The 27,461-nt window shown below is 50.2% G+C and overlaps 2 protein-coding genes across 6 annotated transcripts in view; one reads left to right on the top strand and one right to left on the bottom strand.

The window, feature by feature from the left end:
- NRG2 (neuregulin 2) overlaps nucleotides 1-8,408 on the top strand; it is a 151,276-nt gene extending 142,868 nt beyond the window's left edge. For all 4 annotated transcript variants that reach the window (XM_052684503.1, XM_052684504.1, XM_052684501.1 and 1 more), the window contains 4 exons: nucleotides 515-638; nucleotides 2,318-2,445; nucleotides 4,873-5,097; nucleotides 6,164-8,408. In XM_052684503.1, coding sequence (XP_052540463.1) covers nucleotides 515-638; nucleotides 2,318-2,445; nucleotides 4,873-5,097; nucleotides 6,164-6,821 — 1,135 coding nt within the window. In that variant the 3' untranslated portion in view covers nucleotides 6,822-8,408. The remainder of the gene's footprint in view (nucleotides 1-514; nucleotides 639-2,317; nucleotides 2,446-4,872; nucleotides 5,098-6,163) is intronic.
- Nucleotides 8,409-11,239: 2,831 nt separating this feature from the next.
- The window catches only part of PSD2 (pleckstrin and Sec7 domain containing 2), a 73,319-nt gene continuing 57,097 nt past the window's right edge, over nucleotides 11,240-27,461 (bottom strand). For both annotated transcript variants that reach the window (XM_052684499.1, XM_052684498.1), the window contains exons 11-16: nucleotides 25,482-25,672; nucleotides 24,278-24,348; nucleotides 15,627-15,784; nucleotides 14,506-14,650; nucleotides 13,398-13,541; nucleotides 11,240-11,900 (exon numbers count right to left, since the gene is read on the bottom strand). In XM_052684499.1, the coding sequence (XP_052540459.1) occupies nucleotides 11,694-11,900; nucleotides 13,398-13,541; nucleotides 14,506-14,650; nucleotides 15,627-15,784; nucleotides 24,278-24,348; nucleotides 25,482-25,672 (916 nt within the window). In that variant the 3' untranslated portion in view covers nucleotides 11,240-11,693. The remainder of the gene's footprint in view (nucleotides 11,901-13,397; nucleotides 13,542-14,505; nucleotides 14,651-15,626; nucleotides 15,785-24,277; nucleotides 24,349-25,481; nucleotides 25,673-27,461) is intronic.

Below are 27,461 nucleotides of genomic sequence, written 5' to 3'. Positions count from 1 at the left end.
CTTCTCCCCACGTGCCTCTCACCTGTCTTTGGAATGTCCAACTATTACCCAGGACACAGGAAGCCTTGTGAAGTTGATGTCCTCCCAGGGAGGCTTTCCTGTGTTGTGCTTAATGCAGGACAGGAGCCTTGCCACCAAGGGCAAGCCAGGACTGGTTCTCCTTTCTCTTCTCCCCACTTCTCTCCTCAGTGCCCAGCCCCACGCTCCCCCTGCCTCCACTGCATTGTCCTGGGGCTTGTCTTGCTTGTCTTGAAGACCACTGGACCCAACTATGTGAATTGCCTATAGCAGAAAACATTCACATTTCTTTGGAAAGGCAGCATAAGTGGCTAATGTTGAATGTCTTGCTTCCTCCTGTTCACAGCTGTCCACAAACACCGTCAAAACATGAAAAGTGTCTGAAAGATGAATGACAACTTGGTTGCTACCTCCTTTATCATCTGCTTCCTCCAGAGACACTTGGGCCTCATGAGAGAAATCCTCCTAATTTACTTTTTTCCTTTCCTTTTTAAAGGAAGCAAAGAAAACAGATGCATAATCATTTACGACAGAACATGTGTCATGCCCATCAGAACAGGAGCCTTGCAAATGGGCCAAGCCATCCGCGTTTGGATCCAGAGGAAATCCAAATGGCTGATGTAAGACCTTTCATAAGACTCTGTATTTTATTGAGTGCTCATTGTCTGTCAGGGATTTGATGTGGATTTGCAGGCTTGCACCTGCCTGTGCCTGTGCATGAGAAGCAAAATACAACTTGAACAAAAGCAAGAAATTCTGCATGGAAACCTTTCCCAAAACAAAATCTAGAGGGAATTGTGATTTTACTTTGATACACTGAGCATGAGGTTAGGGCACTCAGGACAGGTGTGATCCTGGTGTCTTCCCTGGAAGGCACTCCCAATGTTTCCTGCCTATTACGCTGTCCTGTCGAGCTTCATTTCATGGCACAATAAATAGGGTTAGCACAGCAGAGGCTCAGCCACCACGGTGACCGTCTCACCCATTGTGGTGATCTGAACAGCTCCACGTCTGTCCACCTGCGCGGCCCAGCTGCTCCTTTGCAAGGTGGGACAACCCAGTGGGGTGCCACTGTCGCTCTATTGAGACCCATCTGAGTATTTAGGATTGGATCCAGGAAAGCCATTCAGCCGCTCCTGAGATGTGAGAATCCCACTGAGCTCTGTGTTCCTGTTCTCAACATGCTTAAGTGCCTTGCTAGGACTAAAACATTAAACGGGATCAGATAAACAGAGAGGGAAGGCAGACCTGAAGCTGAAGGTGTATTCTTCCAAGATGAGGGTTTGCAGTTTCCCAGCTTCTGAATATTTGCTTTGGAAACTTCCTTTTGCCCTCTCTTAGTGTTTTCTGTGTGCAGAGGTTCATGTGCCATGCACAGGGGGGCACTGATTGCTGATAGAAAGCACAATCGTAGAATCACAGATTAGGGTTGGCAGGGTCCTTAACGATTGTCCTGCTGTGAGTAGAAACACCTCCACTAGCTCAGGCTGCCCAGGATCCCACCCAGCCTGGTTTAACTGCTGCCAGGGATGGAGCATCCACAACTTCCCTGGGCAGTGTGTGCCAAGGCCTCACCGCTTCTGAGTAAAGAACATCTTCATATGTCTAAGCTAAATCTCCCCTCTTTACAAACCATTACCCTGTGTCCTATCACTACATGCCCTTGTAGAATCAGCGTCCTGAATGAGGTACAAGCTCTCCTGGGTCACTCTTGTGATGCTGACATTTAGCTAAGCGGATAGTTGGCCATGAAGGATGAGGGCAAGGAAAATTTAAAGAGTCACAGCCACGTGAACCTGAAATACTGTCTCCCCCAGAGGCTTAGTCTCTCTGTGGAAAGCATGGCTGACCCTGCTTACTGTTAGGTGAAGGGATATTTCAGCATAAATATTTCTATTACACTTGGTATGTCAGTAGGACTTGTGTCTGTGACAGATTGCATGCGGTTGCCTTGTTGCTGGCACTCTGTCTGGTGCACAACCTCCTGCAAACAGATGGATTTCTGCTCAGCAGCATCAGCTGTATGTGCTCACACAGCAATCTGGGGAAACACTCGGCTCTTTGTAACCCTCTGCAGCCCCTGTATCATAGCTCCTTTCCAGTGTCCAAAGTGCAGAGGCAGAGGGGAGGGCACTGCATGACATTTTTCAGTTTTCTCGTCGCCTCCCGTGGGGCACGGAGCTGCAGAGTTCACTCAGTCCTCTGGTGATTTCACCAGAAGCAATCCAGACAGCAGAACTTGGCTGTGGCAGTGCTGGCAAGCTATTGGCTGATCTATGTGGTTCTTCATATTTTACAGTATATTTCTAAGAATGTTTCTGCCACTGAACACGTCATCCGGAGGGAAACAGAGACAACTTTTTCAGGAAGTCACTCCTGCTCACCGTCACATCACTGCTCCACAGCCACTCCAACATCCAGCCAGAGGTGATGTATGCCATTCACACTGAACTGCTGCTTGCCTTAGGATGCTGTGAGATTCAAAGCCAGTAGAAGGGTTTCCTTTCACCTCTCTCTCTGATTTTACTTGATATTTGGCATCACACCATCATACAGGCCATGCCAGTGCTTGCAGATCAGATTGTGTTGCTGGCATAACCAATTAGTGAGAGGTGCAGAAAGGTGTGGAAAGGTGTGATGCTTGATCTGCAGCAAAGAGCCAGCAGGAGTGCATAGCACTGAAATAGCTGGGAAGTAGGAGGCAATGAAGTAGTGCTTTCACGCCTTGCACAAGCTCAGTCAAATAGGAGGATGCATCTAGGAATGGTTTTGCAAGTTGTGATTGCAATTACACTGCATGCCTGTGTTAATTCGTTAAGTATGCACAGGTTATTAATATAATCTTTGAGATATTTAGCATCTGTTTGCCTTGTGCAAGGCAGAACATGACAAATATAACCATTCTTTACAATTTATTTATTTTGCCTAGTTCTGCAAAGCTGAAAATGAAGTTTTCACCAGAAAAACAAACAAACAAACAAAACAAAAACAAAAAAAAAACCCACTAATTTTTCACATTCTAAAACAGCCATCCTGGGGGACAGCAGCAGCCTGGCTCAGAGGCCAAAGTTCTCACTGGATTTGAGTGCATTTGTATTGCAGATGGAACTTCTCCATTTTTGTGGTGCCCAGAAAAGTCCTTCAAATGCTCTAAGAAAGCCCTGTACTGTTTGAAGCTTGGTTGCTCAGGTTCTCTGTGCTTCCTCCAGTAAGCAGCAGTGTTACCCCATGAGAGTGCCTGCTTTTGAGAAATGACTGTGAGGTGCAGGGGGGTCCTGTCTACCTCCTGTCAGTGGTCACACTGGATCTGCTGCATGGGCTTTGTCAAGCCAAAGATGTTGGGGCTTAGTTACTATTAGTTGGGGCTGTTTGTATCCACCTGTCCAGGAAGCAGACAGTCCTTCCAGGTAAAGCTCAAAGATGTGTCCCAGCAGATTTCTTCCAGGTTCAAGCCCTCATTAGGTAGTGGAGCAACTTCAGATATCAAACTTGGGTTTTCAGGTAAATTCCTCCCCAGATTCCAACTGACTTGACCTGCAGTGAGCAGAGAGGGAGCCAAGAATGACTTTTTGGGCTGGAAATGCCTGCCTTTAGCCAGGGAAATCTTACCCTTGGTGGGCAGATGGTGTCTTTTCCAGGCTCTTTTTTTTGAACTTTTACACTTCATTCCAAGCCTTGCTAGGTGTGTGCAGGCTTGAGCAATGTGTACAGAGGCTCCTTTTCCTGCAGAGCTGCACCTTGATGGCATTACAGTCTGACTTCAAAGTCCTCAGACCCCATGGCCACCTCTGGGCACATCTGAAGATGCAAATTTGTGTCTGAAGGGCAGCGTTAATACATGCCAGGTGTGGGAAGCACCTACCTTGCACAGCCTCTGGTCCTGGCTACCTGCCATATGAATTTTCGTGAGTCAAGTGCAGCAAGCAGGTGTTTCTTGAAGTCATGCCAGAGGCAAACTGCTGGCAGAATCAGGTTCCATTTTACTTGATCAGCTCATACTCTAATGAGGATGCTTTTTGAAGTTATAAATTAATGTCATGGTTGCAACCAAGCATGTGCCCAGAGCCATCAATAATTAACACATTCTTGGGAAGTTTTAATGAGGCCTCTGTAAACCCCCACGCCAAACCCTCTGCCAGCACAGCTCCATCTGGTGCCATCTGGGAGTTCAGAGCTGTTGCTCCTGTGGGTTGTGTGTTTGTGCCACAGGAGAGCAGTCGGCCTGGTGGTGTGGGTACAGGACTCCATGCTCTGCCATTGTGTGGGATGTCATCTCTACACCAAGCCAAGCGCGGGGAAACCTCCAAGTGCTGCCCAGCAGTACCCAGCACAGTGTAGTTTTTGTGTAGCTCCTTGAGCATGTGTTGCTGCCAAAGCCTTTTATTAATGAATGGTAATGCTTCTCTGTGTTGGTCACAATATAATTCTGAGCCTTTTCTTCTGACACTGTTCTGGTAGCATTTCAGAAGGATCTTGGCAGTGTGTGCAGTGGCATTTTTGAAGGTCCTCTGCAGACCTGTTTTGGCAAGGCCGGTGCATCGCTCTGCACCAAAATAAAGCAGAATTGCCCAGGCCACCCTGCAGATGCCGTCCTACCTTGTCCTCAGCTGCCAGGAGGTGATGCACTAAATACCCCGTGTGCACTGGGCAGCCTTGCTGTCCTCTAGTCATACCTCCAGGAAACAGTAAGGAAAGGCATATCAAAATTGGGCCTCCCTGATCCAATGCAGCGAGACAGAGAAAGGAGACATCAGTTCAGGGTGAGATCTGTGGCTGTGTGCGGCTTTTTGGAGAAGGCGCTGGCCTTCCCCAAGGGATTCCTTGTTCACTGTCCCTGTGGGCTTTGATTCACAGACATGAAAGCCACACCTGGAGCCTGGAGCGGACGGAGAGCCTGACTTCCGATTCCCAGTCCGGGATCATGCTGTCCTCGGTGGGAACCAGTAAATGCAACAGCCCTGCCTGCGTGGAGGCGCGGGCCCGCCGCGGGGCTGCCTTCTGCATTGAGGACTCGCGGCGGCCCACAGCGCAGTACCGCGACTCGGTGGACTCACTGCGGGACTCACCGCACAGCGAGAGGTCAGAGCCCGTGCAGCCCTGCCCCCCTGTGCCAGGCACAAAGCTCCTGTGGTAGTGCAGGAGAAACCCTCGAAGAAGCCACGGCCCCTTTTGAGGCCGCTTTGGTAGGGCAGCAGTGTGCTTTGCACAGGTGCCCCTGCTAAGCAGGAGGCCATGTAGGTTTCGTGCACAGGTTTGGGAGCAGCTGAAAATATCTTGTTACAGCTGGTGAATTAAATCTGGCTGAGCTACCGGGTGGTGAGTACAGCCGAGGCCCTGGCAGAGGGGGAGGCAAATAGCTGGGACACAGCTCAAGCCAAGGCTGAGCCTCATCGTGATCCTTAGGGCGAGGAGCAAGTCCTCCAATACCTCTGGGTGGGATGGGGAACAGACATGCTGCTTGTCTGCAGCCTGGGGACGGGTTCAGTGTGACTCAGATCTGGGACACTGTCAGCCGTTCTCTTCGTGGGCCTGGCTCCTGCTGTTGCAGAAGCACATCTCCATGGTGCTGCAACCTGGGTGGCCATCTAACCAGTTCCAAGCATTTCCCCTCAAAACGGTGGGACTGGACTGGTCCAGCAAAGGCAAGCTGTTCTCTTGTTTCTTTTCCTGGTCCGTTCAGATGGCCTGCAGACATCTCAGACTTCATGAGACATGATAGGGAAACCCAGGGAGTGGGAGCAGGCTGAAATGAGTGGAGACAATGCACACTGGCTTTACTGAGTGAAAAACAAAACCGCTACTTAAAGGAGGTGATGCCAAAGGAAGGCCTGTACAGAGAGGGGCCAGACCACTGAGCCACCGTGCTCATGTAGTGTAGATGAAGGCTTGTAGAGGCCTTTTGTATGGAAGATTTTTGCAAAGTTAGGTGAAGCAGTACCCAGACTTCAGCATGTGAAGACCTCTTGGGGCCCTTCCCTGGGTAAGTGTGACAATTGCAGAGGGAGCAGAAGGAAACGTGGGCAACCAGTGGGTGGGAATTGTGATGTCCTGGGTAAGGCTCAGTCCTGATGGCCGTGCTGTGCTCGCCCCGAGCCGCCCCGGGCTGTGGGCTGCTCAGTGTCCAATGGAGCTGTTCCTTTCTCAGGTACGTGTCGGCCCTGACCACACCAGCACGCCTGTCGCCCGTCGACTTCCACTACTCGATGGCGGCACAGGTGCCCACCTTCGAGATCACCTCCCCCAACTCCGCGCACGCCGTCTCCCTGCCGCCAGCAGCCCCCATCAGCTTCCGCGTGGAGGAGCAGCAGCCCCTGCTGCGGCGGTACCAACTGCCCTTCCAGGACACGCAGCGCTACGACAGCTACTACCAAAGGAAGACCTACCTGAACGACAGCATGGGGAGCCTGCCCTCCAGCCCCTTCCGCATCACGGAGGACGACGAATACGAGACGACGCAGGAGTACGTCACAGCGCTAGAGCAGCCAAAGAAAACAGCCAGCAGCAACAGGCGGTGGAAAAAGTCCAAACTGAACGGGCACGTCCCCCACAGAGCCAGAGCTGTCCGGGACTCCTTCTCCTTCAGCAGCGCCTCTTACAGCGAGTCTGATGAGGAGCTGGTGGCCGAGAGCACGCCCTTCCTAAGCACTCAGAACAATGAGGCGACAAACACAGAGTCGCCGCCGCTCCACCGGCCGGGCGACAGCCGGACTCAGCACCCGTACAGCCGGCACAGCGCCCACGGGGGCAGCGGGCGCAGCAGCCTGGCGCACACGACGCCCAAACGAGAGCCCGACCCCCTCTAGGCGCCCGGCAGACGCACCGCACAGGGGAGGCGGCGGAGGGAGGCGGAACAAACACGAGACAAAAATAAATATTTTTATTTTATATAAAAGAGAAAAAAAAATATAACAAATAAAATGTTTTATTTTCATTTTAGCAAAGTTGTCTTATAATAGCTAACGGCGATGACTTTTTTATAGGGAATCTCTATTTATATGTAATGTCTTGATTTACAGCTTCCGAGAAAAAAAAAAAAAAAAGTAAAAAAAAAAAAGAAGAAACGAAAACAAACAATAAAGTTAAAAAAAAAAAAGGTGGGCCAATTTTTGACTACTTAAAAATAGAAACAAAAACTATCGTGGTGCCTTTTGCTGTATGCTAGTGCTGGGATTCATGCCGAGGATTCTGTTTCAGTAGCATTTTTAAGATCATAGATTTTTGTTTGGGAGACGACCTGTCACAAGGGTGCTCTTCCGTCGGAAGAAAACAGCCTCGCCACTCTGCCCCGTACCCTGCTATTAACGATCTTGTTCTTTAAGGTATTGTTTAACACACACCAAGGACATGAGTGGGAGCATTTCCATTACCATGTCTGATGGGGATCTGTCTTGCCCTGTAAAATACTTGTATTTTTGCTTAAATCGGGAGAAATAGAAATCCAACAGCACCATCCCGAAATGCAGAAACGATGTTTCTTTTGCCGCACAGGTAGGAGGAGAAAATGAAACCGTGCAGCAGCAGCCCTTAACAAATAGCTCTCAATCTTTGGCTCTTTTCCCTGGGTCCAAAGTTGGGTTGGCACAGGTCGGTAGTCCAATGCGTGGGACGTTTGTGTGACTGCGGCGAGGCGCAGCCCCGTTCCGTACGGCTCGGCCCGCATCGCTGCGCCTGCCCTGGTGGATGGGCGGCGGCGCAGCGCACGGCGGTTCCGGTGCCGCCCAGGACCCGGTGCCGTGCTGCCCGCGGTGTCCCCATGGCCACGGTGCTGTGCGAGCTGCAGTTCTCCATGCGCTGTGCTTGGAGCCACGCCTGGGAGCCGCTGGCCGTGCTGCCCTGGTGCCTGGCTCTGGCCCCGCTTGCAGACGCTCGGAAGGGCAGCGGCCCCCCGGGGGCAGCCCAGCAAGGGGGTTCCTCTGTACCGCCGTGCCGTGCGTCGTGAAGGCGGTTGTTATCGTCACATCTTGCTCTCGGCGACAGACGTCGCGTTTCCAAACCCGGAGCAGCTCTGCCCGTTGGCTCTGTGGCGCAAAGAGACAGTCCTGTGTGTCCGGTGGCAGAGCATCCCCGTGGAGGTGCCCCTCTCTCCTCAGTTCTCTGCAGCAAACCTGTTTACATTGTAGCCTGACTTTTTTCTTTTTATATTTTTACTTCTGCATGTCCTTTGCATTTCAGATACTGTAGATTGGATGCATGGTGAAGCTGTGACTGAGAAGATAATACAACAATTGACAGTGTATTTCATTTAACTTTTAGCAATAAAGTAACTAAACCCTCTATTCCTCACCCATGATGGGATCAGATAGAAAACTCTGCTAATTTGTCATAAGATGATTGTCAAAGTTTGCTCTGGATTGTCTGAATGTCAGAACTCTAGACTGTTTAACACTTGAACATTTTTTATATTATAAATAAAATAAGAAATAACAATCTGTGGGCGGCATTGATCTAAGGCAATCTGGGGGCAGTGGGGGACTGTAGCAAGGGCCACGCACAGAACCCAGCTGCTGGGGCAGGCAGGGACCCCTGTCCAACCCCTATTCAGGTGTCTTCACCTGCAGACCGGGGGGTTCGTGCTGTGCTCCCATCCACAACCACATTTCTTCTTTAGATCTTGCAGGGCAAGGCTGGCTGGCTAGCTCCCACACAGGGCAACCCCAGGGAATACAGTGTGTTCATGGGAAGCACAATTCCTGAGGTCGTATCAGCCCGACAGGAGTGGGCAGAGAGCTCCTGACCCCGTCCCAGGCATGGGGGATGCCCCAGGGGGAGGATCCCCGTGGAAAGCAGCCACAAAAAAGGGCTAGGTGGGTCCTTTAGGGGGAGGTGTGTTACTGCCCCATTTTTTCAGGCCTCTGTGATGCTCAGTACCTATCAGAAGCTCTGAGCCATGGCAGACTCACGATTTCTTGCAGTGATTTCTTGCTCAGTGTGTCCCTTGCTTCCGTAATCGTGTTCTATATTTGGAGGCAGTTACGCTACCTCAATTTTCTCTCCTATTGCCTCTGAAGGAAGCCTGCATCTCTCTCCTTCATCCCTCGCTGCTCTATTATTAGAGCCCTCATCTCCAGCCACGTGTATTGCTAGGGTTTAGCCATAAATATTTTAGAGCAATTTTCACAGGTGGGGGGAGCCTCTGGCACGTCCTGCCAGCGCTGCTCCGCATGCACGATGCTGCCTCTCCCAGAGGGTGGAACTGCTTTGCAGATGCAGATGGGGTGACGCAGGCAGCAGAGGAACATGGGACCTTAGCTTTGGGATTGCAGAGCCTCTGGGCAAAGCTGTTGGCAGTGTGCCCTCTGGTAGGTAAGATGCTCAGAACAACTGTAAAGGCATATGCACTTGTGTATCAGGACAGTCATCAAGCACAGGTAAAACTCCTGGGCTGAGGGTGTCACATCCACTGGGTCAGGACCCCACAGCTCTGAGGCCCTTTCCTGGTGCTCAGAGAAGGCTTCGCCAGACCCTGCTCCTCTCTGCAACTTACTCCTGTCCGAGGATGGCAAAATGGCGCTTTCAGCTTGAGGACTGAATAGCTCTTGGTGGCTTCTTCAGGCACACGGAGATGGCACTGCCTTCTGGAGGGGATGGCCAGAAAGGACAGGGTGAGGTACCAAATATTACCTGGGATTATGCAGAACAGGAGTTGGGCTTGAAGTTCCCCATGGCTCTCACTGAGTCAGAGGCATCTCCAGCACCAGCAGTGTCTTGGAGGTCTCCAGAACAAGGGATGCTGGCTCTTGTCTAACACAGCAAAGAGTGCAATGCGTTGGAGAAACAGCTCAGTGTTGGCAAGGGCTCCTCTGAGCACAGTATCCAAAGCATCTCCAACCGCTGGTGCAGATGTTGGCATCTTTCTCCTCCCCAAAACCTCCAGGCTGTGCGAGGACAGACAGACCAGGGATGGGCCAGACTGGGGGAAGAGTTACCTGAACGTTGCTCAAGCAGCCCATCTGCCTCACCAGCTCCACTGCTGAGCCATCCAGCCACAGCACGAGCATCCAAAGCACAGATGTGCAACGCTCCACTCGTAGAAAGGCATTGCTGCTTTCTGGTGCTGTCCATAGGGCTCAGCTTCCTCTTTGCAGGAGCTGATGGAGACCTGTGTGCATGTGGCCATCTAGGACCCGCAAAGCCAGCACACACTGGAACCACATTTCAAACCAATTCTCTTTACCAACAGATTCAGCTTTATTGTTATTCTTTTTAACATGATTCTTAGTGCATCATTTCAAATAAACTACCAAACTGTACAAAGAAACGGAGAGATAAAAGAAGAGGTGATAAAATTGGGTGGAGGTTTTTAGTAGTAAGAGCCATCATGGAAAACAGTAGTCCATAGGCTCTCCATTGTTGAAGATCCAAACAAATCTTGTTTTCTTTGTTTAAATAGTGCTGCAAAATATTAACAATAAATGACTGTAGTTAGCAGCTACAGGATCCTTCAAAACTGGAGCTTGGTTAACACCTAGGGGAAAGAAAAGCAATCTGAGATAAAGGACAAAACCAAACAGCAAAATAAATAAACAAGGTGTGGGAGGACAGTTGTGGCACTGAAATGCAGTGGAATCATTTCCAGTACGACGGTAAATCATCGAACCACAGGCAGCAGAAAGGAATGGAAACACAAGCCCCTTGAAAAGAGCATAGCATATGGATCGCAGAATGGAGGAAGTAGGACACCGATGGGCAGCCAGAACTGCTCCCGCACACAAAGGTTCAGCTGGACCTGAAGCATGGCTCCCACTACGCCTCGAACCCAAAGCTGTGGACGGTCAATAGCCACTTGGCCACTCTGTCTGAACAAGCAGGAACAGGAGAGCGCTGTTTCGCAGCAAAGCCAGGTGGGATTTCCATCTGAGTGGGAAGAAAAAGGAAAAAAAGAAACCAAAAGCAAATGTAGGCTACTGGATTTTTGCAGATGTCCAGATGGACTGTTCAGGCTCTCCATGGTCCCCAGTGTCTTCTCCGGGCAGCTTAACTTCTCTTGCACACTGAGGTTAAAAACCCACATTAAAGTCTCCTTATATATATATATATCTATTTATATATATATTCATATGTATATATATTTATATATATATAAAAAGGATAAGGTGACAGAGGGCACTTCAGGTCTCTCCTGCCGCGGGCAGGAGCCTTTCCCACGCGCTGTGCTGGAGATGCCTCTCGCGTGGTCAGTGAGGATCTCACAGAACGACCCCGCTGCGATGCGTCCTGCCCAGCACCAGCTGCTCCCGCTGCTCTGAGCCCTGCTCCCACAGCACTGCTGCTGCCACAGAGCCCGATGCGTCCGCCGAGTTTCTGCGCTGCTGGGAACTGCGGACGGGAACCGGTGGAAACTCCAGGGAGGAGGAAGGAGGGCTGGTGGGAGAGAGCAACCGGGCCCTGGAGAATAAACGTGTCCCTTTATTGTGCAGGCTGCGGTAAGAGGGAAAGAAAAGCCACTGGTGCTGTTGGGGACAAAGAAGAGACGGAGTATCTATGATGCTGAAATGCCAGAGCGTTGCCAAGGAGTGTCAACTAAAGCTTCTTTGACTTCTTTCACTAGAGCAGTCACCGTGTCATACACTTCTATGGTTTTGTTTGTATGATTTCCTAGATAAAATTGTGCTCATTGATCTAGTCCAGGAGCGCAAAGCACCGCCGGTTCATTCCCCCTGCATGCACGTTCCTTGTTAAGTGTTCTGCTCTATTATGTCCTTTTCCACCTTACAGCTAACAGACATATGCCCTTGGCTCAGAGAAGGGCTGGAATGCGTCTTCCGCAAAGCAATGTCGTCAGCTTCCACCTTGAAGAAGCTGGTTTCAATTCTCTCCAAGTCATCTGTCCCGACTTTGATCTTCATGCACAGCAGGTTGATGTATGTCTCGTAGCGACTTTTCTGCAGGGGGAGAGGGAACAGACAGAAAGCCTGTGAACAGGGACAGGCCATGCGTGGAAAGCTGTGGCAATGCCATCTGCTACTGCAGGAAAACACATTCCATATTGTCAGCACCCCACTATTCTTGCCCTACAATGCCTGCTCCAAGCAAAGCCTGAGAAGGCTGATCAGAAAGGGGATGGCTGTGCAAGCCTTTCCTGCTGCTCTGACAGGTCTTGAGTGCAGCTCTGATTGTTTCAGGTGTGCACTGGAGGCAGATGCAGACAACAGATCCACTCCTTCCTGCCTCAGGACATTCAGAGTCTCCACACTCCTTCCTGCCCTTCTGGGAACTCCATGACAACGTCTGCACTGAGCGCACAGAGAGCTTCACTCAGTTGGTACGAATCCCTCTACCCACATTGCTTCCATCCACAAAGTGATCCTCACTCCTAAGTCATGCCCTCATCGCTCTCTGCTGTTGCAGGCATCTCCTCTGCCTGACACTGTTATTCCAACACTAGATGGGACCTCTTTTTACAGACTTATGTAACACCCCACTCCTTTATTCTAATATCTCAAAGGAAGCCTACACTCGCTTCTCTGTCACCACAGGGAAACAAGCATTTCTAGAGCACATCTCATGAAACTGACGAGATGCATCACGCTCTGGAAGTGCCAGCTTCTTGCAGACTGAAAAGCTTGGACGGAGGCTTCCCTTTTGCAGGCACTGAAAACAAAATGTCTGCAAAATGGGGCGGCTGCAGGCAGCTATCTGGAGGGCTGGCACAAACACAGCGGCCACAAACTATGGCACTGCAGATTCAGGCTGGAGATGACAAGATGATCTTTCTTCAAGAGGGTGGTGGAGACCCAGAGTGCGGCCAACAGATTTTCAAGAGACGGCCAGAAAATGCCCCTCAGCCCAGGCTAATGCAGGGAATAGCCTAAACTCCTGCCTCCAGCAGTCCCTTCCCCAGTGCCTCTGTGTCAGGATTCCTATCTTGTGCTCAACTCTGTCTGGAATCAAAGATTCCATTTCTCCCATTAAATGCTTTGCAGAGCATTTAGGCTGAGCTCCACGCACCCTCAAAAACTCTGTAATCACCTGTAATGCTGCTTTTGGCTTTATTTACAGAAACAGCTGCAGCAAAACAAGACTCATTTCCCATGGCTTTTTTATTATGTTGCTGAAAACTGCTGAGGAACACTGAGGATTGAATTACTCCCTTATTTAGGACCTGAGGAAATTTCACGTTCCATCACAATAAAGGAAGATTTCATTTCTCTCATCAGTTTTCCCCTCCTCAGGTTAGAAATCACAGAGGCAATGTCTGTTCATTCTTTTTTTAGATTTAAAGGAAAACGGTGAGGCTTATCACTGTCACACAGCACGCATCCAGCCCCTGAGTCCTCTCCTCTCACTCCCCCTGGCTCACAGCACCCACTCCAGAGTTCTCAGTTCTCCTCAGTCAGCCAAGATATCATTTTTCACAGAAAAGATGAAAGTTCCTTTACCTCAAAAATTAGGTAATGTTCTTTGAGCCTGTACTCTTCAGCCTCTTTTGACTTGAGGCTCTTCTCTACAGGATGTGATTTATGCTCCGCTAATTCGTCTGCAATCTGCTTCATTTTATTTTCATGAGACCTCAGCTGTTCCTCCTGCCAAGAGAAGCATGTCAGGTATTAAAATGTAGGAGTGCACCACCTGCCTGTTGGTGTGGGACCTGTGTCTGCAAGGATGTACGCCCTGAAGGATGCAGCCCAGGGCACGCAGCGTATTTGTAAATTCATCTGGTAACGAGCAGCTGAAGCACAGGTACCTGAGGAAGATCAAAACTCATGTGCCAGCACCTGGACATCACAAACATGAAATCTCTGCATCCTTCAATATGCAGGCAGTGCCTTCAGAGCCTGTGCATCTGTGCCCTCTGGAGAGAAAGCACCCTCCCAGTCTGGGCTCTGACACCTGCTCAGAAGGCAGAGCTGCATCCCTACCCAGATCCTTTCAGGATGGCCTCTCCCTTCTCCTTTGCTGAGGGCAGTGTGTCCCCCCTGCTTGGAATGTTCGGTGCTCCCCAGACACTGCAAACAAGAGCTGCTCTTCAGGTGGCAGCTGCCCACTGCACTTGGCTAACAGAGCCATGCTCTGCTGCGCTGTGCCCCACACTCAGCAAACCTTCCCCATCAGAGGGACTCTCAGGCTCTGTAGCTTTCCAGCCTGAGAAAGAACAGGTTGCCACCTCTGGGTGCCATGTTATGAAAGAACAGGGCCTGCTGGATTCAGCAGCAGTTGTTGGTTCAACCCTGCTCAACAGAAAGCTGCTGGGATGTGCTGGACAGCAAGCAATAAACAAGACCAACAACCGTACAGGTGAGTGTGCATGCATAGCGATCATTTATGTTCACTGCAAAGGAGGCATCATCCACACACCAAAATTCACCATGGTTTGTCCAAATCACCCACTCTACTTGCCTGCTCCTGCCTTGTAGACAGTGTGTGCTGCTTTGAGCACCTGCACGCGTCAGCCAGGCAGAGCTGGAGGAGCTGCAGATGTGCTCAGCCTGAGCTGTGTGCTTATGCCTGAGCACCAGGCATTGCATTGCAGCTCCTCTCACACTTTACCTGACACAGCTTGGTCATGGACGAAGGCAGAAGTGGGCGGCAGAACTTCTTCATGGAGCAGATTGCAGCTGGGAAGGCTGGGGCAGAGAAAATGGCAGCAACAAGGTTGATTCGCAGGATCCAAGAGAGCATTTCTTCCTTACTTCTGTTACAAAGGAGATGAGAAGGCAGTCTCTAAGTGCTCCTAAACAAGACTGGCTCCAGACAGCCCTGGAGCCACCTTTGCCCTTGCTTTGCATCCATTCCTGGGCTGTCACCTTGTGAAGGGGAACACACTGGCTAACTGGCTGTTTTGCAGGGCTGTCCCTGAGAGTCCTGCCCTCCTTGGCAGCTCCAGTTATAGGAGCTGGGCAGGGGCTGGTGGCTGGTGGGCATTTCACTCTTTGGAGCCACACAGCAGAGGTCCCCTGAAACATGAAGCCCTTAGATGCTCATGGGACCCAGTCCAGGGTTTCTCATCAGACCAGTTTAGCACTGCTCCCAGCAGGCTTCAGGTGGGCTTTCCCTGCAGAAATCCAGATGCCATAGCCGTACCCTGACGCTAATGCCCCACCCCAGCTTCAAGCCAAGCTCCCTGATGGCAGCTGGCGGCAACGGAAGCATCAAGCAGGAGACAACTCAACCACACCTGACACTTCTTAATAAAGCAGCTTTCCTCTGTAACAGACTAAGGAAAGAAGAAGAAATGGCTTGGCTGAGGAGTTCGTTAATGATCTTTAGCACTTTTCCCATCAGAGGCCGATGAGAACTGTCAGCTCCTTGGTTCATCGCACCTTGTGGATTTTCTCCTTTCTGCAGACTGACAGCACACATCAATCAGGAGAGCTGCAGTGAGGACGCACCCACACTGCAGACAGCGGGGCAGCATCTGGAGGCCCAGCGGTGGTTTCAGGCTGGCCGGCAGCTGCAGTCCCAGCTGCTTGCAGTTTGGCAAGGTCAGCTCTGCGTGGGCACCCCACAGCTAGCACTGGCGTGTCACTTTTGGGTGGTATTCAAAGCACATTTTGAAACGGGAGAGGAAGTCACGTCCCTCCTCAGCCCTTCACCTCCGTCGTGCCCTGCCCCCACGTGTGAGCTGACGGCGCAGCAGAGGCCGTGCTGGCAGCTGGAGCTGTACTTACGGAGCCTGGAAGAGGAAGACTCTCCAGTCGGCTGTCTTCAGCTTGAGCACATTGGACTTCTTGCTGTAGTCAGAGGCTTTTGTGGCTAAGGCGTGGTGCACACGGATGGCATTTTTCAGATCCACTTCAGAGAGGTCTTTGTCAGGTTTGTATTCATCCTGTGAAGAAGGAACGTTAATTGGATAATGACTGTGCTAACATTTGTGGGCTACTTTAATGAACCTGCCTTTCTCTGTGTGCTGTAATCACAGAGTACCGAGACCAGGAAAAGCACTGCTTTGTACAGTAAATGCTAGGAGCTGATAATGATAATAATTAACATCTGGCAACTTCTTCCATCATTAAGTTCACTGGGAAGATGTGAAGAAGGAGATGAAAGTTTTAAACATAATTATCGATAGTTCTCTCTAACACGGCACATGCCTGAGGCTTTGGGGGAAGACATGAGACAGGCTGGCTTCTGCAGAGTTTCACCTTCTGTGCACAGCACATGCCGAGGTGCAGCTTCAAGCCCGCAGAGGGCTTCATGGGCACCTGGCAGACCGAACATGCTTGGTCCATACTCGGCCTCCCTCGAGTGTGTGTGACACTTTGGCACGTGTGTGTGACACTTTGGCACGCTCTTTCATGTAATTAGTTACACAGACACTCATAAACTGTAATGGTGCTCCCTGTATTCTTGCTGTACTTTCCCTTTCGGAGGATAATTTCACACAGCCAGGGAGTACAGAAGTAACTATATGTGTATACATTTATGAACATACAGAAAACAATACTGAAAATCCAGGCATGGCACTTTTTAGGAAAAAGAAGAGTGTAGTCAACCCTGTGCTCTCCCTTTGCTTTCCCAGTGATGGAGATGCAGCTACTTAGAAAAGTAAAAAAAAAATCCCTCTCACTCTGCCCCTCACTGGCTCAACATCTGGTCCACTAGTGAGGCAAGATGATGGATGGGTGGATGGATGGATGGATGGATGGATGGATGGATGGATGGATGGATGGATGGATGGATGGGTGGATGGATGGATGGATGGATGGGTGGATGGATGGATGGATGGATGGATGGGTGGATGGATGGATGGATGGATGGGTGGATGGGTGGATGGGTGGATGGATGGATGGGTGGATGGATGGATGGATGGATGGATGGATGGATGGGTGGATGGATGGATGGATGGATGGGTGGATGGATGGATGGATGGATGGGTGGATGGATGGATGGATGGATGGATGGGTGGATGGATGGATGGATGGATGGGTGGATGGGTGGATGGATGGATGGATGGGTGGATGGATGGATGGATGGATGGATGGATGGGTGGATGGGTGGATGGATGGATGGATGGATGGATGGATGGATGGATGGATGGATGGATGGGTGGATGGATGGATGGATGGATGGATGGATGGATGGATGGATGGATGGGTGGATGGATGCATGGATGGATGGATGGATGGATGGATGGATGCATGGATGGATGGATGGATGGATGGATGGATGGATGGATGGGTGGATGGATGGATGGATGGATGGATGGATGGATGGATGGATGGGTGGAAGGATGGATGGATGGATGGATGGATGGATGGATGGATGGATGGATGGGTGGATGGATGGATGGATGCTGGGGCCTGTCCTCTTCAATATCTTTATTGATGACCTCGATGAGGGCATCGAGTGCACCCTCAGTAAATTCGCAGATGACACCAAATTGGCTGGAAGTGTGGATCTGCCTGGGGGTAGCGAGGCCCTACAGAGGGATCTGGACAGGCTGGAGAGCTGGGCTGAAGCCAATAGGATGAGTTTCAACAAGGCCAAATGCCGGGTCCTGCACTTCGGCCACAACAACCCCAGGCGATGCTACAGGCTTGGGGCGGTGTGGCTGGAGGACGTTGTAGAGGAAATGGACCTGGGGGTATTGGTTGATGCTCGGCTGAACATGAGCCCACAGTGTGCCCAGGTGGCTAAGAAGGCCAATGGCATCCTGGCTTGCATCAGAAACAGTGTTGCAAGCAGGAGCAGAGAGGTGATTGTTCCCCTGTATTCAGCACTGGTGAGGCCGCACCTCGAGTGCTGTGTCCAGTTTTGGGCCCCTCACTGCAAGAAAGATATTGAGGCCCTGGAACGTGTTCAAAGGAGGGCAACAAAGCTGGTGAGGGGTCTGGAACACAGGGCTGATGAGGAGAGGCTGAAGGAGCTGGGAATGTTCAGCCTGGAGAAGAGGAGGCTCAGGGGAGACCTCACTGCTCTCTATAACTTCCTGAAGGGAGGTTGCAGTGAGCTGGGGGTCGGCCTCTGCTCTCGTGTCATCAGTGATAGGACCAGGGGGAATGGCTTCAAGCTACGGCAGGGGAGATTCAGGCTGGACATTAGGAAGTGTTACTGTTCAGAAAGGGTGGTCAGGCAGTGGAACGGACTGCCCAGGGAGGTGGTGGAGTCACCGAGCCTGGGGGTGTTCAAGGAAAGACTGGATGTTGTATTGAGGGACATGGTTTAGTGGGAGCTATTGGGAATAGGTGAACGGTTGGACTGGATGATCTTTTAGGTCTTTTCCAACCTTAGTGATTCTATGATTCTATGATTCTATGGATGGGTGGATGGATGGATGGATGGATGGATGGGTGGGTGGGTGGATGGATGGAGGATGGATGGATGGATGGATGGATGGATGGGTGGGTGGGTGGATGGATGGGTGGGTGGGTGGGTGGAAGGATGAACAAGTGGATGTGAGAAAACCTGACCATAATTGACCTCCCCCATACACTCAGCTCTGGTTGGTGAGAACTGCAGGTTTGTGCTCCCTGACCTTGACTAGCCTCATGATGTGGTTGTATGGCTGTGCTGCCACATAGAACTGTGGGCAGAACTGCCTTTTTGGATGGCTACTTAATCTGCTGTGAAATGACCGTGTCAGAGCCCAGACCAGGGCAGGGTATCTCTGGAAGAGCCTACCTACAGTGCAAACTTACAGTATTGCGTGATGTTGCCAAGCCCAGCCAGTAAGGATGTTCTTTGGTGCTGGGTCACATTAGTTTCCCCTCTGCAGCTCTTTAGAGCACAAGGGTCCAGCACACCCTAGCCCATGGATGTGCCTCCCCAGAGCCTTGCTCCTGATGGGAAACAGGCTTCTGAAGTCTTTCCCTCCCTTCTTTTCTGGAGCAATCATCCCTACTAGAAGGGTGGCTGCTATACTGTGCGTGATGCTTGGCTTTGTGCACAGAAATGCTATGGCACAAAGGGCCCAGAAAAATCTGGCACAGGTTCCTGCCTCAGGTAACTGCCTTTTTGAGGGCAAACCACAAAGAGAAGCCATAGCTCTCCAGCACAGGAAGGGGTGCTGCAGGCTCCCTGTGTTCCGTGTGACATTCAGAAGGGCTGCACCAAGGACGGTACAGACAATCTTTCTGCAGTGTGCTACTGTAGTGTTACTTGCTTTGGAGCTCCTCAGAAATGCAAGCCACAGCTCTATGTCTAAGTTTGGCAGAGCTGATTGCAGGAGTCACACTGAGGGTTTCAGTAGCAGTGGGCAGTGAGGATTGGGCAGTGAGACGTTAAGGGAAGAAAAACAAATACTTTGACTTAGGAGGACCTGTGTGACCTGATCTAGATGTTCCTGCTCCAGCAGGGGGACTGAACTAGATGATCTTTCAAGGTCCCTTCCAATCTCTGATATTCTGTGATTCTGTGATACGTTAGTTCACCTGTCAGCAAATGGGTGCACGAGGGAGATCATACTGCCATGCTACAGGGACACATCCAAGTCTGGATGCTTTTTCAAAGCTGAAACTCCTGGGATCTGAAGAAAAAGAGACTGGAAGTGCCGTGATCTCTTATTTCAGGATAAGCTTTCTGAAAACGTGGTATGAGTAGCTGGGCTTAACAGCATGCAACAAGAAACTGCCAGAGCTACAGGCTGGTCTGACTAACGCAGATCTTTACCCTAAACCAATTGCTGCCTCTACCGACACCAGGCTGATGGGGATCGGTAGATGTGTAATGAAAAGCCAGATCTTTTCTACCACCTGGGCCCACGCGATCTGCATCAGGTTGAATCAAGCAGGTTCTTTGCCTTGTGCCTCCCTGCTGGTGGCGAGGTGCGCAGGAGTGCATGGTGCTGCAGGCTCACTTCTGCACAGGCCAGCCATGCCAGGAAGCTCATTTCAATGCCTGTGCTGCAGAGTTCAGCAAGATATGTACTGCTGCTGAGGCAGGGAGATCCGTGTCTGCATTCTCCACAAGCAGCTCCAAGGTTGTGTGATGCCACGTGGTCAGCAGGAGCCTTCACAGTGCCCAGCACTTACACTGCTGTGCAGCCTCCCTACCAGAATAATTCCACTGCCCTCCAGCAAAGTGGGTGAGTTCTGCTTTGAAGCCTCCAGAGTCTTCTCTGCATCTTACCTCAGTATCTTCCTGAGTTTTGATGGAAATGGAAGCTTGTGTTTAAGCAAATGCTGCTGAAGGAATGTCCAAAAACCTAAGTGTAACATGGTTGCTTCCAATGAAAGAATTCTGGCTTAAATTTCAAAGAAAATTGATATATACTAAAACATAAACAATGTCCTGCCATGTTTGGAGGAACTGCAGGCAATGCTTTCTCCCTGCTGTCATACGCAAGTTTTACTCTCATCTTTTCCAATTATGGTGCTATTTTTCCACATATTTTCAGGCAGAGAGATCAGTGTGGTACCACAGTGCTGTTGAATTTATGCCTTCTGTGTCCTGCACTGTTCATATAAGCACTTGTCATGGGGCAGCAGGCAAGGTGCGACCTGCTCTGCCTGGGGGATGCTGAGTGTCATCCCACCTTCAGAATGCTTTGGAGACATCTTCTGCCAGGACTGAGCCCACGTGTGGGTGTGAGGGATTTCACAGCCCCTCAAAAATCATTTCATTCGCTCTCAACTTCAGTGCTGATGATGTAGACAGACTCCCCATTCACCTGTCCCTCCTGCATAAAAGGCTCTGCATGAACATGCACAACCATCCCTTGCCTGGACGTACTTTCTGCTATAGGAGTGCTCCACGATGGCCTTTGTTCAGTCTCTCCACTGCTGCCCCCTCTCATGAGCAGTGAGACACAGCTCGTAGAAGCTTGCTGTTAGTTTTCTTCAAGAAAGGGCATCTCTCTCTTGTACGTGTGTTTGTAGGACACCTGGATGGGTGAAAGCCCACCGTCGATTCTGCTGCCCTCCCATCTGAATGGCAGTGACTGAATATGGGCATAGAGCTACAGGGATTTTACACTACAGCTCGCAAGAGGTTTTCCTCATTTTCTTCAGCTGGCATGCACTGTTTCCAATGAGGAAAGCTAAGCCCTGTTCAGTCTGGCCAGGAACACGGCACTCCAAGCAAGGCCTGTCTGCATGGAACGTATCTGCAGTCCGGCGCAGCGCTGGGAACTGCCCCGTGGTGGGAAGCACTGGGACCCAGAGCCCTTCCAGTACTTCCACACAAAAAGCACCCTCTGCATTCCTCTCAACACTCCTCTACCTGTGCTGATTAAAGGCTATTATCCCCATTTCACAGAGCTGAAGTAAGTTGCCAAAGGCCATAGAGTGAATCAATGCTCACTGTGGATTAGAGTGCAAGAGAGGTGCGCCCTACTCACAAGCCTGCATTTCTTCCTCAAGTCTCTGCTGCATCCCTTTAGGGAATCAAGCAATTGCTTCAGCAGGCTGTGCTAGAACACGCTAACCCAGAAATTAACACTGGCGAGTCAATGACATGCCACATCTTTACATCAGCAAGTTTGTGGCTGCTACCTCAACTGCTTCTAACAGACTGCCTTCTACTCATCCACCACTTCTTGGCCTACCCTATGCCCACTCTCTCTGCATCTTTCTGTTCCCTCTTTCTATGTGTCTATCTCCCCAAGCCCTCTCTTTCACTCTCCCTTCTTCCCACTCTCCTCTCTCTGTGCCTCCCTTCTAGCCAGCTTGTTCCTCAAGACTTACCTGCATTGCCTTCTGACAGCTTCCTATTGAAGATGAGATCTTTGGCTCAGAATGAGCGAAACGTTGGAAGAGCCTGAACCAAGCCCCACGTGTCTGGAAGCAGGTGAGTTCTCCTCTGTTTTGAAAATCTCTTCTGAGAGACTTGTGCTTGAGCCAGGTTCTATGTTATGTTTATCTATAGGCATCTTCCACTGAGAGCTTAGGAGTCAAGCACCCAGTTTCCTTCCTGTATTGTGCAACTCTGCAAACTACCCATAGGCAAGAAATTGTACTAGGAATCAACAGTGTGTGTTGAAGTTTACAGCACTCTGTTGTGATTCTAAAAATGCTCTGAAGTTGCAGTGCAAGGACTTAGTCTTTGTGGCCTCATCTTTTTGTCCTCCCTCTGCAAAGCCCAGTGGATACTGTGTCTACAGCCAAACCCAGCCCGGGGAGTCCTTTTAGGAGGTCCATACGCAGTCTAACAGCAGCTCACGAGTAAGAAATCTCTCCTTGCTCAAATTCTTTGCTGAAATTTTCTTCAGATTAATTTTTTATTGTTCCTTATGCGGTTTCCTTGGGACATGTTTTGCTTCTTCAGCCCTTCCTGGTAAAGAAAGCACTCAGTCTTTTAACCATTTTCTTCTGAAGATCACCAAGATAAACACATTAGCCTTCTAACAGCCGTTTACCTCTGTGTATCTCATCCTCACTCTCTTTTTAAATGGCAAACTCCTAACACTAACAAAACAAGCTGTGTTAGTGAAGCAGTCTGGACAACCACCTGCCATGTACAGAAAGAAAAAGCCAATCCCCCACGCCACCAGCAGCAATGACACTCTGTCTCATGGCTTCTTCTAGTGTTGTCCTAACAGTCAGAGAATCTTCAGCAAACTAGATTTTGTTCCAGACTGGCAAGAAAATTGTGTCCTGACAGTGTATTCCATTCAAAATGTATGCTCCCTCAATAGACTCATCCCAAGAGATACGACCTAAAAGTGACTGGTGAAAAATTACTGAATCACAGAATTGTAGGTATGGGAAGGACCTCTGCTGATCACTGAGTTCAACTCCCCTGCTGAACCACTTCCCTACAGCAGGTTACACAGGAAAATGTCCAGGTGGGTTTGGAATATATCCAGAGGAGACTCCACCACCTCTGTGAGAAGTTTGTTCTTTTGCTCTGTCTCCCAAAGTAAAGAAGTTCTTTCTTGTGTTTAGACGGAACTTCCTGGGCTTCAGTTTGTGCCTGTTGCCCTTTGTGTCTTGCAGGACAGCACTGAAAAGAGCCTGGCCCCATCCACATGATTCCCACCCTTTAGATATTTATAAACACTGAAAAGATCTCCAAATTCATTTAAATCCAACTACTTCCTGTGATACTGATAGAACAGCAGAAAAACTGTCAAAAAAATCAAAAGGTGCTTGCAGTTTTGTTCTAGATAAACCCTTGTGTGTAATCCACGGTCAGCTTGAGGATCCCTTCACTGGACTCTACACACACACCTGCACTAATTCTGGGCCGTAAGAAGAGGGCCACTGACTTGAAGTTGGCCAAGCTTAGAGTGCTGGAAAAAGTTTTGTGCACTGCAGCTTCCCTCAGCTGCAGGAGAGGGTGACAAGGCTGTTCAAATACCACATAGCAAATTACAATTAGCTGCTGCCAGATTTCCATTGGCTTTGTGACATGTGCCATAGGATCTGGCAAAACACGAGAAACATTGGGGTGTGTTAGGAGCTCTGAGTCATAATTCCATGCTGCCCTGAGGATCTTTCTGCCTCTTATATAATCCAGTGTTTGTTTATTCTTATTGCTTTGGAGATAATACTGCAATACGTAGGAACATCTACCCACAGGGAGTGCTGTTTCAGCAAGGTGAGTTCAGTGGGTTACTTCACTGCTTTTGCAACTGAAGTAGTTCACACCTAGTTCAGTGGGTTATGCAGCTTCGTGACGAACACACATTTGGCATCCCTGGCTGGCTCTCACTAACATTCAGGTGAGGCCTTATCCAGGCTCCTTATATATTCCCACAGGAAAGACTACCCATGGGAATCCTCCTAGCATCCTTCAAAGACAGAAAGGTGAATGCCATAGCATGCAGGAATGGTCTTCCATGGTGACTCTGCTTCCCAAGAGGACCTGGTCTTTATACTCAAGGTGGCGATGGAACTGGGGAGCTGGAGAAAACTCTATGGAACAGAGTGCAGGAAGTGTCACTTTGCAGCCAATCAAAGACAAAGAGCTTTAAGCAGGGAGATGTTCATATCAGACTCATGAGAGATAATTATGCTCAGATCTATTCCAACAAACAGAACAATAATCAGGACAATATTGGTCTGACAACCTGCCTCTTCAGTTCCCTGAATTCCATCCTATTGCATCTGTTCCATATATGTTCTACTCATCAGCATCCTCTGCTTACTTACATGTCTTGCTTATACATCTGCACAAGTCCAGCCTCTATATTTCCTCTTTCGTATTTCCTCCTATATGAGTCACTTTTAAGGCTGTGAATGGCACCATCAGTGTGAACACCACCATCAAAGATGATGGCATTCTCCAGTTCTATATACCGGTCTCTGGAGGAGTTCTGTTTATGTCCATGCATGCATTACGACATAGATTCACCTCTACTCGCATGTATGGGCTTCCTAAAGAATGACTGCTTTGGAGACAGCATGAAACAGCAAATGGGATAGTCCACCACAGTTACCTTTTGTAAATAAAGGATGGTCCCTTTAAGCACAGCATAGAATTTCTTCCAACCTCTTCTTCCTCTGGGAGCTAAAAAAAATGAAGAATATCTAATTATACACATCTGCTTCTGACAGCACTGCTTGACTTTCACATGTTTTTGCAAAACCAACCCTTTCCTGACCACCAGAGGCTGCATTTATGCCCACATCTCATACACCTCCAAGCTACTGTTTATGAATCGTTTGTCTGCAGGGAGATGTCAGTTTGAGAGACATGGCTTGGGAGATGAAATCTCCCAGTGAGAACACAAGCAGCTCAAAACCAGAGATGAGCTGGTACAGAGCTACCAGTGGACACGTACAGGAAGTCTCTGCTCCTCCAAATCCAGGTAACCTGTTCTTTGGACGATATGCTTGAGGAGCAGAGACATTCCCTGACTTCTCTGGTTCAGATGAGTTAGGCAGACATATCCTGGCTAAAACAGCTTCTCTCCACTGAGGAGGGAACTTTACCACCCACAGTCTTGATGGACTTGGTGAAAAAAAGCTTGCTGAAAACTGGAGAGGGGTGGAAGATGGGCCTGACTACATCACAAGAGAGCTGGTCCTCCAGGCATGGGCTACTAAGAAAGTGCTGGAAGCAAGGGAGGCCTTTGGTGGCAATCCTCTCTACTCAAGGTTTCAACTGGCTGCAATGAGTGGGGCATCTATATCAGCAAAAGTAGTCATCCAAGATTTAATTTCATTAATCACTGCTCATTAACAGTTCCCAAATATAATTCCATTTACTTTTCCTGTAATACAGAATACTGACAGCAGAGCTATGAAGCAACTTGTTGCCCAGCAGCCTGCATACATGGCAGCATATAGACAGGACCAAAACTTTGAAGACCAGATTGTCCCCAGAGTCAGCCTGGGGGGACAGATCTTGTGAACTAGCCTTGCCTGTTGCTCAGAGTGTAGGGTTTGGGGTTATGCCCATGAACAGGATGGAAGACCAGGTCTGTCTGTGTGGGACAGGCACTGCTAGTGTCCTTGGCAGTGAGAATGCCTCAAAACACCCTCCTTGCCCTGTGCACTGGTGCTTATGCATCTGGGGGTCTCTTTTGTGTTCCCTGGGAGATAGTGAGAAAATGCCGCTCCGGTGGGAGAGCCAGGGAGAAGGCCAGGGCAAGGCTTTGTGACTGCCTGGGGCACGTCTCCTGTCCCATGAACACGTACTTCTCTTCCCATCCATGTCTGCATGGGTTTTGCGCGTGAGGACACCGTGCTTGTAGGTGACTGCATTCAGCGCTTGGGGGATGTCCAGGAAGGGGTTGCTGCTGTCAACAATCCTTGTCACTTTCTTTGCACTGGCTCCAAATTTGTCGTCTACCAGCTCCGAGAGCGATTTCCTCAACTCGTCCTCATCACTTGGAAACAAATTCAAAGAAGACATTGAGTGGAGGACACATGGATTGGGTCACAGTGTGCCCTATCTGCTTTGGTCTTACAGGGAGTTAATTTATTATAAGACTAGCCAAAAAAGAAAAGGAAAGGAGACCCAGGGACTGTAACACACCAAGTGTGCCAATGGTGATGATCTACATAGAACTGGGAGGAGTGTGAGTGGCAGGTGACTGTCCCAGAGCTCCCACTGTTAGGTTACTGAAAATGCTGAAGGTTTAAGTGCCTGTCTGAACACCAGGAGTCCGCAGACACTGCACTGCAGAGCACTCTATGCCTTTCACAGGGAGAGTCCCCTACTCCCAGCCTCACATTCACAGCTTTGGGAGGTCTTTTGCTGAAGACCAGGTACGACAGGGGTTTATCTGCTTCTCCTTGTGAGACAGTTGCTGGGGCCTCCTAGATACCAAAGGAGGAATGTTTTCTGCATCTCTGAGGCACAAAAGCTCCACAGATATTAGGGAGATGGGGCACTTGGTCAAACAACTACAAACTCTAGAATAGGCTATGCATCCATCTCCATTTGTGGCCAGGAGACCTCGAGAAATGCTGGTGACTTCCATGAAAACCTGTCCTCGCACATCTCCTACTCCTGGATTCTGGACAGCAAGGGTTGGGCAGCTCAGGGAAACACTCAGTGACTCCTCCAAGCTTGCTTCTTCCTATTTGAAGTAAAATTTAAAGTAGCACATAGAAACTAGAACCTGTATGGGAAATGGTATTTCCCCAGCATCCCCAGCGTTCGCAGTTAAGGACAGCGAACAGGGATTTTCTGCCTTGCGTCACACACGGTGGCATCTAAATGTCCTGACTAGATTAAATCAGGTTAGATCAGGTTGGGATCAAACCTCAAATGTGTGAGCAAGAAGGACCTGGGGGTCCTGGTGGATGAAAAACGGAACATAAGCCAGCAGTGCTCTCTTGAAGCTTGGAAGGCCAACGATATCCTGGGCTCCACCAGAAGGGTGGCAGCAGGGACAGAGAGGTGATCGTCCCCCTCTACTCTCCTCTTGTGAGGCCCCATCTGGAGTACTGTGTCCAGGTCTGGAACCCCCAGTACAAGAAAGACAGAGAGCTGTTGGAGAGAGTCCAGAGGAGCCACAAAGATGAGCAGGGGGCTGCAGCACCTCTCCTATGAAGTCAGGCAGAGGGAGCTGGGCTCATTCACCTGGAGAAGAGAAGGCTGTGAGGAGACCTCATTGCAGCCTTCCAGTATTTTAAAGGGGATTATAAACAGGAGGGGAATCAACTTTCTACTCGGGTGGACAGCGATAGGACAGGGGGGAATGGTTTTAAGCTCAAGGAGGGAAGGTTTGGATTGCACAGCTGCACACAGGGCTGTGGACGCCCCGTCCATCCGTGGAGGTGTCAAGGCCAGGTTGGATGGGGCCCTGGGCTGGTATTAAACTTGCAGGTTGGTGGCCCCGCCTGCAGCGGGGGGTTGGAACTCGATGGCCCTCGGGGTTCCTTCCAACCCAAGCCGTTCTGCGATTCTATATCCCACTACCTGGGAAGCGAGCGCCTACAGCACATGGCTGGGCGTCGTAGGCAGGGATGCTTCACCGCCCAGACGGCCACAAAGCGGCGGCAGAGGGAGCGAGGCACCGTCGGGCCGGGCGCTGCCGTCCAGCACCATCCTGGCGTCCCTCCGGCAGGCCGGGCCTCTGGCTGAGCGCCGCCCGCAGCGCCCGCTGCAGTCCCGCACGGCGCGGCCGGGCGGAGCGGCGGGGCTCCCTCTGCTGACCGCGGCCGCCC

This window comes from Tympanuchus pallidicinctus, unplaced genomic scaffold, assembly GCF_026119805.1.
Source record: "Tympanuchus pallidicinctus isolate F22 unplaced genomic scaffold, pur_lepc_1.0 scaffold21, whole genome shotgun sequence".
Lineage (NCBI taxonomy): Eukaryota > Metazoa > Chordata > Aves > Galliformes > Phasianidae > Tympanuchus > Tympanuchus pallidicinctus.
Note: the sequence above shows the minus strand (reverse complement) of the source record. Positions and strands in the feature narration are given on the sequence as shown.